This window comes from Leptodactylus fuscus, chromosome 5, assembly GCF_031893055.1.
Source record: "Leptodactylus fuscus isolate aLepFus1 chromosome 5, aLepFus1.hap2, whole genome shotgun sequence".
Classification (NCBI taxonomy): domain Eukaryota; kingdom Metazoa; phylum Chordata; class Amphibia; order Anura; family Leptodactylidae; genus Leptodactylus; species Leptodactylus fuscus.
In genome coordinates this window covers 190,513,057-190,526,988 of record NC_134269.1, presented here as the reverse complement: position 1 = coordinate 190,526,988, position 13,932 = coordinate 190,513,057, and the positions used below count along the sequence as shown (strand labels likewise).

Sequence of the window (13,932 nt, the reverse complement as noted above, 5' to 3'; positions counted from 1 at the left end):
TCTTTGAATTACCAGTCAGAAACTGGCACTATATGGCAGTAGCAAGAAATGAGGGTATTTATAACCCCAATATATTCTTTGAATTCCCAGTCAGACAATGGCACTGTATACCAGTAGTAAAAATTGTGGGTGCACGTAACCCCAATATATTCTTTGAATTCCCAGTCAGAAACTGGCACTATATGGCAGTAGCAAGAAATGAGGGTATTTGTATTCCCAATATACTCTTTGAATTCCCAGTCAGACAATGGCACTGTATACCAGTAGTAAAAATTGTGGGTGCACGTAACCCCAATATATTCTTTGAATTACCAGTCAGAAACTGGCACTATATGGCAGTAGCAAGAAATGAGGGTATTTATAACCCCAATATATTCTTTGAATTCCCAGTCAGACAATGGCACTGTATACCAGTAGTAAAAATTGTGGGTGCACGTAACCCCAATATATTCTTTGAATTACCAGTCAGAAACTGGCACTATATGGCAGTAGCAAGAAATGAGGGTATTTATAACCCCAATATATTCTTTGAATTCCCAGTCAGACAATGGCACTGTATACCAGTAGTAAAAATTGTGGGTGCACGTAACCCCAATATATTCTTTGAATTCCCAGTCAGAAACTGGCACTATATGGCAGTAGCAAGAAATGAGGGTATTTGTATTCCCAATATACTCTTTGAATTCCCAGTCAGACAATGGCACTGTATACCAGTAGTAAAAATTGTGGGTGCACGTAACCCCAATATATTCTTTGAATTACCAGTCAGAAACTGGCACTATATGGCAGTAGCAAGAAATGAGGGTATTTGTATTCCCAATATACTCTTTGAATTCCCAGTCAGACAATGGCACTGTATACCAGTAGTAAAAATTGTGGGTGCACGTAACCCCAATATATTCTTTGAATTACCAGTCAGAAACTGGCACTATATGGCAGTAGCAAGAAATGAGGGTATTTGTATTCCCAATATACTCTTTGAATTCCCAGTCAGACAATGGCACTGTATACCAGTAGTAAAAATTGTGGGTGCACGTAACCCCAATATATTCTTTGAATTACCAGTCAGAAACTGGCACTATATGGCAGTAGCAAGAAATGAGGGTATTTATAACCCCAATATATTCTTTGAATTCCCAGTCAGACAATGGCACTGTATACCAGTAGTAAAAATTGTGGGTGCACGTAACCCCAATATATTCTTTGAATTCCCAGTCAGACACTGGCACTATATGGCAGTAGCAAGAAATGAGGGTATTTGTATTCCCAATATATTCTTTGAATTCCCAGTCAGACAATGGCACTGTATACCAGTAGTAAAAATTGTGGGTGCACGTAACCCCAATATATTCTTTGAATTCCCAGTCAGACACTGGCACTATATGGCAGTAGCAAGAAATGAGGGTATTTGTATTCCCAATATATTCTTTGAATTCCCAGTCAGACAATGGCACTGTATACCAGTAGTAAAAATTGTGGGTGCACGTAACCCCAATATATTCTTTGAATTCCCAGTCAGACACTGGCACTATATGGCAGTAGCAAGAAATGAGGGTATTTGTATTCCCAATATATTCTTTGAATTCCCAGTCAGACAATGGCACTGTATACCAGTAGTAAAAATTGTGGGTGCACGTAACCCCAATATATTCTTTGAATTACCAGTCAGAAACTGGCACTATATGGCAGTAGCAAGAAATGAGGGTATTTGTATTCCCAATATATTCTTTGAATTCCCAGTCAGACAATGGCACTGTATACCAGTAGTAAAAATTGTGGGTGTATATAGCCCCAATTCTATTGCTAGGGGACTTGCAGGGTATTTCTGGGGTGAAGGTGGGGGGGCACACCGTTGGAACGGGTATCGGGGTATATATCGGGTATACGGGAATACACTGACAGTGTATTCCATTCAGGATCCTGGGAAAGCTGGGTTGCGGCGATTGAGCCCGTCAGTGCCACGTTACACTGACAAGCTTCTCCCTGGAATTTAGCTCTTACAAGAGCTGTTGGTTGTCTTCTCCTTCCTATCCTAGCCTGTCCCTGCCTACCCAGAATCTAAGCCCTAGCTAGCTGGACGGAAACCTCCGTCCTCGGTGAATTGCAAGCTCAGAATGACGCGAACCTGGGCGGCGCTGTTCTTTTAAATTAGAGGTCACATGTTTTCGGCAGCCAATGGGTTTTGCCTACTTTTTTCAACGTCACCGGTGTCGTAGTTCCTGTCCCACCTCCCCTGCGCTGTTATTGGAGCAAAAAAGGCGCCAGGGAAGGTGGGAGGGGAATCGAGTAATGGCGCACTTTACCACGCGGTGTTCGATTCGATTCGAACATGCCGAACAGCCTAATATCCGATCGAACATGAGTTCGATAGAACACTGTTCGCTCATCTCTAATTATAGTTGTTAGGAGGTAGAGTTACAGCAGTCAAAGGAGACTTCACTTACGATGTTATGTCTTCCGGTGTGACTTCTGTAGATAAGCTGCTTATCGTCTTTTCACTGCAAAACAAGAACATTATCATATTTTACCCGCTTGTTTTATAAATTACTTTCTTCAGAGTTTGTCTTCTAGACAGTTTAGAGCAATGATATCCAGTTGTTACAAAATCACGCTGTGTGTCATCATGGTCAATACAGACTGATCAGGATAGAATACTGTATATATCTTTACCTTAAGACTGGTGAAGGGGGACCCTCCTTAGCAGAAATTTTGGACACTTCTGTCTGTTTCTGAATGGCTGTTGTAGTGGAGAATGAGGGGATAGTGACCTGGAGAATACTGGTGTGCATCTCCACTGTGGGCTGGAAATACACACACAAAAATAAAATAAAAATGTTGGGATAAATAAAAACTGGAACAAAAAGCGAGTACAACTCATGAACATTTCAGACCAATTATTTCTTTGCAAGATTTGCACACTCCTGAAATACTCTGGGCTGCTGGGAGACCCTGTTCCGTCCACTACTTAACTCTAAGTCAGTGACATCCCATGAGATCAGCACACTGTTACTTAAATGCTCTGTTCTGCTATGAGACCTCACATACTTAAAGGGGTTGTCCGGGATAAATTAAAACTTTACCCCCAGGCTAAACCCCTTCCCTTCGTCTAACTTATAATATACTCCCTTAAAAAAAAAAAAAAAAAAAAAATGTATAGAACGCTGACAGAAGCAAAAAGAAGCAGTGTTCTATTATGCATGTGTGGCTTCTGCTGGCGGTCTATTGCGCATCACAGGTGAAGAGGCAGAAGAAGGGACAGTGGCACCCCAAATTCATCTCCAGAACAAGAAGACATGCAAGTATGATGGGATGGGGAGGAGGTTAGGGGACTGAATTAGGCAGCTAGGTTGGTAGATAGGGCTTGTAGTCCACAGGCTAGCTACAGAAACGGGGTGGGGTGTGGGAGTATCTAAGTGAAATGCAACACATCATTGTAGCTGTAGGCTAAGACAGCAATGTAAACAAATGCAGAGGATAAAAGGAGCTCCCAGAGAAAGACAGAAATCACTCAAAACACTGCTAAAGGTATTTGGGTGCACTTATTAACCCATTAATAGCACTAACAGACCTTTTTTAAAAAAAATAATTTCTGTGTCTATAATATAGGGCAGTGGACCTTTCTGTTACCTTTGTGCTGGCAGTCAGCTCCTCCGGGCTGGGGGAGAGTGATAATGGCAGTGGGGAGGGAGATTTTTCAGCATCACTTAATGGGTTGGAGTCAAACACGAGAGAATTTGACCCCGATATCACAGAGTCGTCACTTTCCACGTCTTTACCTGAGGACGAAGAGAACAATAAGTATCTCAAGAGAGCTTAGATACAGTATGTTCTGTGGTCAGGGGGGAGGTGAAATTTCCTGCTCCTTCTCCATTACTGTAGCAGAAAACAGGATTGATCTGCCCACACTTCCATCCCACCAATCACTTCCCTATGGCCAGGGCTGGCTCCAGTTTGTATGGGCCCTTGGGTAACAGAGACCCATGCACACCGCAGCAAAAAAAACAAAACAAAAAAAACAAAACACTTTTTTTTTTTGTTGCTAAGATGGTCCTACTGCAGTGGACTGTAATACAGTCCATTTTATACAAGTAGCGAGAACCAGACATTGTGGAAAGTAAAGAGGAATTTAAGGCGGACATCTGCCCCAGATTACTCTTTATATTCTGCCCTCTCCACACAGTATAATGCCCCATAGTGCTCCCTCCACCAAGTATAAGGTCCCATAGCAGCCCCTACACATGGTATAAGGAAACATAGTGGCTCCACAAACAGTATAAGGTACCACAGTGGTCCCTAGTGTTCCTTGCAAATATTGCAAAACATTTACGATCAGCAAAACCCGAAATTTGGGGGGGGTTCACCACCCACTAACTATTATTATACTCAGAGTCCAGAAGAAAATATGGATTGGAGGCCGAGGCGAGTTGACATTTAAAAAAAAAAAAAAAAAAAGGCAAAAAAATCCAGCGATACTCACCCCTCTTGGGCTCCAGCGTGACTCCCTGCGGTCTTCTGGCCTCTTCAATGATGTCACATATGTGGGTTATGCCGGAACAACGCATAACGCCTAACCCACGTGATGTCTGTGTGACACCAGTGAAGAGGCTTGAAGACAAAAGGAAGTTGCGCTGGTGCCCAGGAGAGGTGAGTAACACTGGATTTTATGTTTGTCACCTACCCCAGGCCTCCGATCATTAAAGTCTGGGATCTGAAGAGACCACACAGAATAATAACAGCAGTTTTGGTTCAGACTTATATGGTCTAAACGAAATCACCAGGTGGTCCTCACAAGACAAATCTCGCAGGGATTGCCCAATAAAATACCCTTGCCATGGATCTGTGACACCACTTAGTAATCACCACTCCTGCCCATGGCCACATTAACTTCCACTTCCGCCCTCTAAGGGGTCCTGTGCATCGTATATCACATTGCAGTTAGCAACTTGATATGAGACGCACGGGCCAAGTGAAGGGCTAAAGGGGTAGTGGAGGCGGCCATGGGCAGGAGTGGGGAGCGGAAAGTTAATATGGCCACAAAAAAGTCAGCCGCAGTCAGCACCCAGCAGCAGAATGTGCTCCCACAAAAGCTTAGGACCCTGACACTTGCTGGGAATGCCAGCCCTGCCTATGGTCAACCACCCATGCTTTAGCTCTGGCGACCCTGACACACTTTCAATCACATCCACACCCATTGTCTCCTACTCACAGTTTGTTTTTGCATTCACCCATGTTTTATCTTGGTTACACCCAATCTTTCAAGCACAACCCCTGCATTTGGTCAGACCCACCTATGCTTTTGGCCTCATCCACAGTACCCAGTGACCTCATCTGCACCATCCCTCATAAGACAATGGGGCAGATTTAATAAGACTGGAGTCTATTACGCTAGATTTAAAGGGGCTATTCAAGCTAAAACAAGTTACCCCCTAGCCAAAGGATAGTATAGAGAAGAATACCAATTTTTGGTATCACTACTTGTTACTTTTATCAAGCTTTGTGCACAAGTTTCAAAGGCATGATAAATCATCCCCAGGGCAGTGTGTAAAGAGCCCTACACGCACTCAGCACCGATACCAAATATCATCAACGAAGCACAGGAAAATAGTAAATCCGCACCTTTCTTACCGTGCGCCATAACCACCATATCCTGCACCTTCTTGTACCTGTTCAGCGACTGTCTCAGCTCCTCAATCTTCCGGTCCTGTGAACAGTATACAGATAGAGTTGGATACGGTGAGAGAAGCAGTTGGTACCAACAGTACCTAAAAGATGATGGTTAACATTGTGTGGGGTCCCTCTTTGGTGTACTATCCCTTTAAGAGTGGCAGGTAGTGCAGGTCTAGACAACACGATTTCCTGCAGATTTGCAGCTTCAGCTTATCGGCAGTTCTCCATCATCAGACGTCTAACACAGAGACTGCGGTCTGGCCCAAGCGAGCTTGGGAATTAACAAGCGGGTATGCAGACATCTTATTACATCCTTTTGGCAGACATGATTTAATCCTAAGAAAACTAAGTCTATATCTGGCCTTAAAGGAGCACTAACCCTAAAGGTAAAATTAATGGCTGATAACAGGGAAAAATAGATTGTATTCACCTGAATGGCATGTAAAAAAATGTTTACATTTTGGACTTCCTCCAATCGCAGTAAAAGCTGCACCAAAACTGTCTGGCTGCTGTACAGGATCTGTCAGCACTAGAATAAACTGTACAGCTGTGGAGCCCAACGATTTTTAAAGGGTACACCACAATGCTATGCGGCCATGTTGGATTTTAAGATGAGATAAGTAGTGCTAGTTTTAACTGGAAACCACTGATCCCCCTCTTATATAATAGGGAAGTCTGTGGGTATTTAGGATAGGGCTACACAATGACTTTGGACAAATATAGCCATGTCGCCCTGTGATGGTTACAGCTAATGTCCTACCTTCTCCTCATTGGCGGCCATTAAAGATTCCACGGCCTTCTTCATTTTTTGCACTTCTGTATCTGAAAAAAACAAAAAACAAAACACAAGACATATCATGATACAATTACCTATGATTCTGGTTGATATGGCTGCCACTGACACCCAGCTTTCCCTTATCAATACATTTACCCACTACTGATACAAAGTGCCAAAATACAAAGGACAGAGGAGAGATTTGTGCCTCTGATTTGTGCAGTTTTACAGCTTGTTTAGACTGATACACTGTAACAAACTCCCGGCTATGAGAAGTGCGAGTCCTGTGTTGCGCTAAGCACTGTGAGACAGGCGAGGGTGGACGCATGCAGACAGACCGCCTGAAGTGTAAGAGCGCAAGTATCACACCATGAGAAGAGGTCTTACTTTTCTCCTTCAGGGTCTTTTTGAGAGATTCGTCTGTGCAGAAAAATTTATCATTTCTGGTCAGAAAACGCTCTGTCTGAACCAACAACTTACTTCTAGTTAAGAGATACTTGACGGGGATGTACAAATGAAGAAAAAGATGGCTTTCTATCAAAAACAGCACCACCCATGCATGCAGGTTCTGTGTAGTATTGCGGCTCAGCCTCTTTGACTACAATGGAGCTGTGCTGCAATACCAAACACAACCTATGGACAGGGAGGCACTGTTATTGGAGGATAGCAGCCATGATTTTGATCCTGTATAGCCCTTATTAAAAAAAAAAAAAAAAAAAAAAACAAACAAACAAACAACATATCTACTTTGATATTATTAGTGTGGGAACAAAAGATTAAGAATGAGACTGAGAAAGCAGGCACCAGCGGCCATACTGCTCATCACTCCCAAGACTAGACATAACAAATGCCAACCCGATAGAAACCAATGCATCAAACGATGAGGATTTAGATTTTCTAACTTTCAGGGGAATTTGAATATCGGGAAACAGAAGAAAAGAAAAGGTTTGTTGACTTTGGATTGTGATCTCTAAAACACCAGAAATCAGTACAACCAACCATCACAGCTGCACACGATACCAGCGAGTACACAGCGAGACAGCAAGACTCCACCAGAGGTCACACATCAAAACAGTCCATTGTCCCTAAACACAGACCTAAAGACCGCATCGTGATACCAGGAACCGATCCAGGAATAACAAACCCTTTATTATAGTCACAGGTCACTACAAAGCACAGTGTAAGTGCATCATATACATACCAGTGCTCAATAATATTATTGCTCCTATGTACAAGAATATAACTACTATAATACTGCCCCTACGTACAAGAATATAACAACTATAATACTGCTCCTATGTACAAGAATATAACTACTATACGATACTGCCTCCTATATACAAGAATATAACTACTATAATACTGCTCCTATGTACAAGAATATAACTACTATAATACTGCTCCTATGTACAAGAATATAACTACTATAATACTGCTCCTATTTACAAGAGTATAACTACTATAATACTCCTCCTATGTACAAGAATATAACTACTATAATACTGCCTTCTATGTACAAGAATATAACTACTATAATACTGCTCCTATGTACAAGAATATAACTACTATAATACTGCTCCTATGTACAAGAATATAACTACTATACGATACTGCCCCCTATGTACAAGTATACATCTACTATAATACTGTCTCCTACATACAAGAATATAACTACTATAATACTCCTCCTATGTACAAGAATATAACTACTATAATACTGCCTTCTATATACAAGAATATATCTACTATAATACTGCCTCCTACATACAAGAATATATCCACTATAATACTGCCTCCTACATACAAGAATATAACCATTATAATACTGCTCTTATGTACAAGAATATAACTACTATAATACTGCCTTCTATATACAAGAATATAACTACTATACGATACTGCCTCCTACATACAAGAATATAACTACTATAATACTGCTCTTATGTACAAGAATATAACTACTATAATACTGCTCCTATGTACAAGAGTATAACTACTATAATACTCCTATGTACAAGAATATAACTACTATAATACTGCCTTCTATGTACAAGAATATACTATAATACTGCCCCCTATGTACAAGAATATAACTACTATAATACTGCTCCTATGTACAAGAATATACTATAATACTGCCCCCTATGTACAAGAATATAACTACTATAATACTGGCCCTATATACAAAAATATAGCTACTTTAATACTGCTCCTATATACAAGAATATAGCTACTATAATACTGCCTTCTTTGCACAAGAATAAAACTGCTGCTATAACTCTACCTCCCAACTATTATAATACTGCTGTTATGTACCAGAATATAACTACCATAATACTGCCCCATGATAGCGATCAATCTATCTATCTATCTATCTCCTTAGATATCAGATCTCTCCTGCCCACATACATACAGCATACATCCTGTGATAGATATGACGCTTACTCTGCCTGACCTCAGGACATATATGACATGGACTTCCCATTTTTTACCACCACAGATTGCTCTGAAATAAGACCTCTCTTATACTGGATTCTGAAGAACATTTATAAATTCTTAGAAACCATTTACACAAGGAGGAAGTCAAGAAAAATCAATCAGAGAGATAAAAAGTTTAGTATGAATCAGAGTTAGACATCTCTTGCATAGACCCAGTCACATGATAGTATTATTCCTGCCTCCACCACTAGGGGGAGCACAAGAGCTTACCGCATACCATCTCACGAAATTATATCAGCTAAATCATGTGATGCATAAGGAGTCATGTGGCTTAGATAGATAGATAGATAGATAGATAGATAGATAGATAGATAGATAGATAGATAGATAGATAGATATTTAAACTCTATATTCATGTGGCCCTTACCCCTATCTGTGGCCCCTTTATTCTCGGTCATCAGGGGCAAGTCCACATTCATTTGCAGTTTTTTTATATCGGCTTCCTTCTGCTCCAATTCTTCCTTCAACATGGCAAGTTCATCCTGGAAAAGAACAGTCTATCAGTGACCAGAAAATTCCAGAATTTACAACAATTCCCAATACCTCACAGCTAAATTCAGGAAAAAAAAATTCTAGAAAAAAATAGCTGGTTTTTATAGTGATGTGATTTTGGGGGTTTCTTCTCTTTTCACATAGGGCAGCACAGTGGCTCAGTGGTTAGCTCTGCAGCCTTGCAGCGCTGGAGTCCTGGGTTCAAATCCTGCCAAGGACAACATCTGCAAGGATTTTGTATGTTCTCCCCGTGTTTGCGTGGGTTTCCTCCGGGTACTCCGGTTTCCTCCCACACACCAAAGACATACTGATAGGGAATGTAGATTGTGAGCCCTATATGGGACAGTGACTGACAATATCTGTAAAGCGCTGCGGAATAGCATAAATAATAATAATAATAATAATAATAATAATAATAAACCCAACTTTACAATTCTTCCTGTTTTCAGAGCAGTGCATTGTGGGAGGTTTGGCAATTTGTCTAGCCTAAGGGGTGGAGCTTGTTACCCAGCAAAAGTGTGAATGCCGCTCTGGATATGAGGGGACAAAATAGCTTAAAATAACCCAAACTAGTACAAAAAAAAGATAGAAAGAAAATTTATAAAATTATTCAACTCTGTCCATAAACTAGAAGACGTTACTGCACTCACTAAGTGACCCCTCGAAGTCATGTGACCTTTTAGATCTACGGAATACAGAAAGTGGGAGGGGCAAAGAAGGCTAATTATTTTCCAGCCCTGTGATTGGTCCTTTCAGATGGGAGTGTACTGCAGTAACCTCTTCTTTAGGGGTATTAGGGCAATTACCACTCACCGCATAGTCACCTGGAGGATAAAAACAGACTCAGAATTTTGCCCTGTATGTATTTGTAACCATGCCACAAGTATCACTGCACATATGTTAACAGGCAGACCCAACAGACAAACAATAGCGACATAGGACAAGGTATGTAAGGTACAACAGGCGCCATTTAGTGTTAGTTATGAAAAACTGACCATCTGGTGCTTCTATGACAACCCTAACCCTGACCCTGTCCACTGGCAGCCAGGTATTCACCGACAAGAGGAGAAGTTAGCTACTTCCTCCTTCATGGATATCAGCACAAGGAACTGCACTTACCATATACACAATTAAGCAAATGTTTCTCAGCAAAAAAATAATAATAATTAGACAAATATTCAGGTATGCTAAAATTCCAAATAAAAGAAGTTAGCTACTTCCTCCTTTACTAATATCTCCAACTTCTCAAGATGAAACCTTGATATACAAATATTTTTTGCACGCTAAAAAACCTAGTTAATTACCTATATCCTTTCATGGATATCTGCAGTGAAGGTGATGGCATCTCAGATAAATCCCTAATAGTCAAATATTCACATAGGCTAAAAACCCCAAGTAAGAGTAGACGTTAGCTACTTTCTCCCTGAGGTCCTAATAAACTCAACTTTTCCTATAAAATGTGACGGTCTCAGCTTCTCAGACCCATCTCTGATGAAAAAACATGAATGTACACTAAAATTTCAGTAAGGAGAGAAGTTGGCTACTTCCACCTTCACTAATATCTGTGTTTTCCATAGACAGGGTGAAAGGTCCAGCTTTCTGATATACAAATATTCATGGATGCTAAAAACTAAGAAAGAGGAAGTTAGCTGCTTTCCTCCTCACTGATGTCAGCACATAACTAGACTTTACCCACCCAACACAGTAAAGGTTCCAGCTGGTCAGACACGTCCTTAAAGGACAAATATTTATGTATAAAAAAAGTCAAGTAGCAAGAGAAGTTAGCTACTGCCTTCCTTTCTCAGTGGTGTCATTACTGAATTGCAGTTCCCATATACAAGGTTAAGATCCCAGCTTTTTAGATAAATCATTGATGCACAAATATTTTTGTATACTAAAACCCAATTAAGAGGAGAAATTAGCTACTTACTCCAGCTTGCATATCGAAAATTTAGTTTCTTTATGGATGAAGGCTCCAGTTTCTCTGACACATCCCTTATGAACAAAAATTTCAGTTTCTCTCCTACATTTATGTCATCATTGAATTGAACTGGACTTTTCATATACACAGCAAAGGCTTCAGCTTTTCAGGTATATCCCTGATGGAAAAACATTCATGTATAGCAAAAGTCAAGGAAGAGTAGAAGTTAGCTACTCCCCCTACTCACTTTATAACATTATTCTCAACTGCTCTTTCCATGTACAGAGTGAAAGCTCCAGCTTTTCAGACATATCCCTGACAGACATATTAATGTATACTCAAAACCCAAGAATCTCTAGATGTCCGGGTGACTGAAGAAGTCTCCCCACCGCAGTTGTTTTTTAAACCTCAGAAACTGTAAAATGTTAATCGGACTAAGAATATATTACTAGATCTTCTTCATGGTTAGGACTCCACTGATGTCATGATGAACATATAGTATAGCATCTGAACATAATAGTAATAGAGTAATAATGCAATTCCCTTAAAAACTACAAAATGTATTTTAAAAATACATTTAGTTAACACCAAACAAGCATGCCAAGAACAACAGTCTGATGATGTCACACAGCAATGATATGATGTAAATTAACGTCAATCCATGCCCCATCCTCCCCCAAGATGAGCAAGTTTTCCCATATCATGCCCACTGCTGTATACAGTGCGCATGGATACAGGTGGTGCCATGGTCGAACTTCACCATCACTGCCAGCAGGCACAACAAGCGATCATGCCAAGAGGAGCACACGGCAAGGCCACAAAACTAGGGGACAGAGAGAACGGCAACTCTACCACACCTTTAAAGTTTGGCATTTGTGCTCCTCCCGCTGCTTCTCATAGTGCATCTGACCCACCTTGATTTTCATACTAGAAAGCTTGGCCATTAAAGACTGGTGACAGAGAAAGCAAAGAGAAAAGCTGGGTACAGAAGAAAGTGCCAGGTAGCCCCACACACACATTATGCCAGTCACTACACCAGTCAGTCTGCAAATTTTGAATAATCAGTGATGTCACCGTTGTTTCTGGGAATGGATAGGCTGCACTGTCAGTGATGTCATCAGTCTCTAGTGAATAGTTAAGCCAGACCTGGGCAACGTACGGCCCGTGGGCCACATACGGCCCTCTGACTGGTTCTGTCCACCACGCATAGCTTGTGGGATAAAAGTAGATGCTGAATGGGAAGTCGGCTAAAGGACCTGTGATGACGTCATTACAGGACCTTTAGCTCACTAGGATAGGCTAAAACTCATTAGTGAGCGGCGCCACACGGGACAGTGTGGTTGCTGTTACACAGAAAGAGACAGTATTTGTGAGTAAGAAGAGGGAACTGGGGGCAGTTAAACTGAAGAGAGATGGAGTAGCATATTAAACCGTGGGTAGTAGCTGCACGCCTCTAGTTGCCGCCAGTTTAATGTCTCCCTCCAGCTGCCCCAGTTTAATATCCCCCTCTAGTTTCTGCTAGTTTACACTGGGGCACAGGAGAGGGACTTAATACTGTGGGCCATTTGGAGGGGATTATAATAATGTGAGGGTATATAATGTTAGGGTGACTGTAGGAAGATTATACTTTATGGGAGCACATGGAAAAATGATTGAGAATGGGCGGAGTCAGCATAGAAATGGGTGGAGCTAAATTTGCAGCAGCGCGCATAGCCCTCTAGAACTGTTTCAATTTCTCATGTGGTCCCATGGGAAAATTAATTGCCCACCCCTGGGTTAAGTTGTATTCTCAGTGAAGTCATCAGCCTCTAGTGAGTGGTCAGGCTGTATTCCCAGTGATGTCATCAGTCTGTAGTGAATGGTCAGGCTGTATTCTCAGTAATTTCATTAGCCTCTAGTGAGTGGTTAGGCTGTATTCTCAGTGACGTCACCACCAACTCTCTATCGAATGGATAGGTTGCAATTCCCACAAAATGGCTGCTTCCAGACTATCCTACACGCATCATGTAAATCTGCACACTCCATGTCTATACCTTGGTGGACTTCAGCTTCTTTTCATACTGTGTACGCTCATTCTCCATTTCCACCACTCGCAGTCGTAGTTCATTCATCTCCTGCACCAGGCCCTAAAGAGAGAGAGAAAAGTCGCCACGTCAGTATCGCCACACACCCTGCTGTACAGTAACTCCCATCATATGCCAGATTAGCACTCTCATCAGTTCTGTGACTGCAAATTCACAACCACTACACCATGCACGTCATATCAAGTCCCAGTCTTTCTGGTGTGTGACAACCATACTGCTACCGTTACACCTTCCAATGTAGCAGTCACTCAAATTTGCCATATTCTTTGATGTATGGGAAAGCTGTGTGACTACATTATAAATAGTAGGAATTAGAGAAAAACCTGTTGCCCAACACCCCCCTCCCCTACACACACTCAATTTGTGTCATGTTATTTTAAGCACACGGAAGGTGGATGTGAAGAATTAATGAAGCATTAGCCGTGCACGTACGTAGCATTCTGCACCTATTTCTGAACATAGAGCTGCGTAGATACACTATGACGCTGCAGCAG

General features: G+C 41.4%; 1 protein-coding gene across 15 annotated transcripts in view; it reads right to left on the bottom strand.

Annotated features, from left to right (window-relative positions):
* PPFIBP1 (PPFIB scaffold protein 1) overlaps nucleotides 1-13,932 on the bottom strand; it is a 74,899-nt gene that overhangs the window by 24,209 nt on the left and 36,758 nt on the right. For 6 of the 15 annotated variants that reach the window (XM_075274828.1, XM_075274830.1, XM_075274831.1 and 3 more), the window contains 8 exons: nucleotides 13,388-13,480; nucleotides 12,212-12,304; nucleotides 9,309-9,423; nucleotides 6,428-6,489; nucleotides 5,617-5,701; nucleotides 3,628-3,776; nucleotides 2,671-2,801; nucleotides 2,445-2,498 (listed from right to left, as the gene is read on the bottom strand). In XM_075274828.1, the coding sequence (XP_075130929.1) occupies nucleotides 2,445-2,498; nucleotides 2,671-2,801; nucleotides 3,628-3,776; nucleotides 5,617-5,701; nucleotides 6,428-6,489; nucleotides 9,309-9,423; nucleotides 12,212-12,304; nucleotides 13,388-13,480 (782 nt within the window). The remainder of the gene's footprint in view (nucleotides 1-2,444; nucleotides 2,499-2,670; nucleotides 2,802-3,627; nucleotides 3,777-5,616; nucleotides 5,702-6,427; nucleotides 6,490-9,308; nucleotides 9,424-12,211; nucleotides 12,305-13,387; nucleotides 13,481-13,932) is intronic. The other 9 variants (XM_075274832.1, XM_075274835.1, XM_075274841.1 and 6 more) reach the window with 3 other exon arrangements.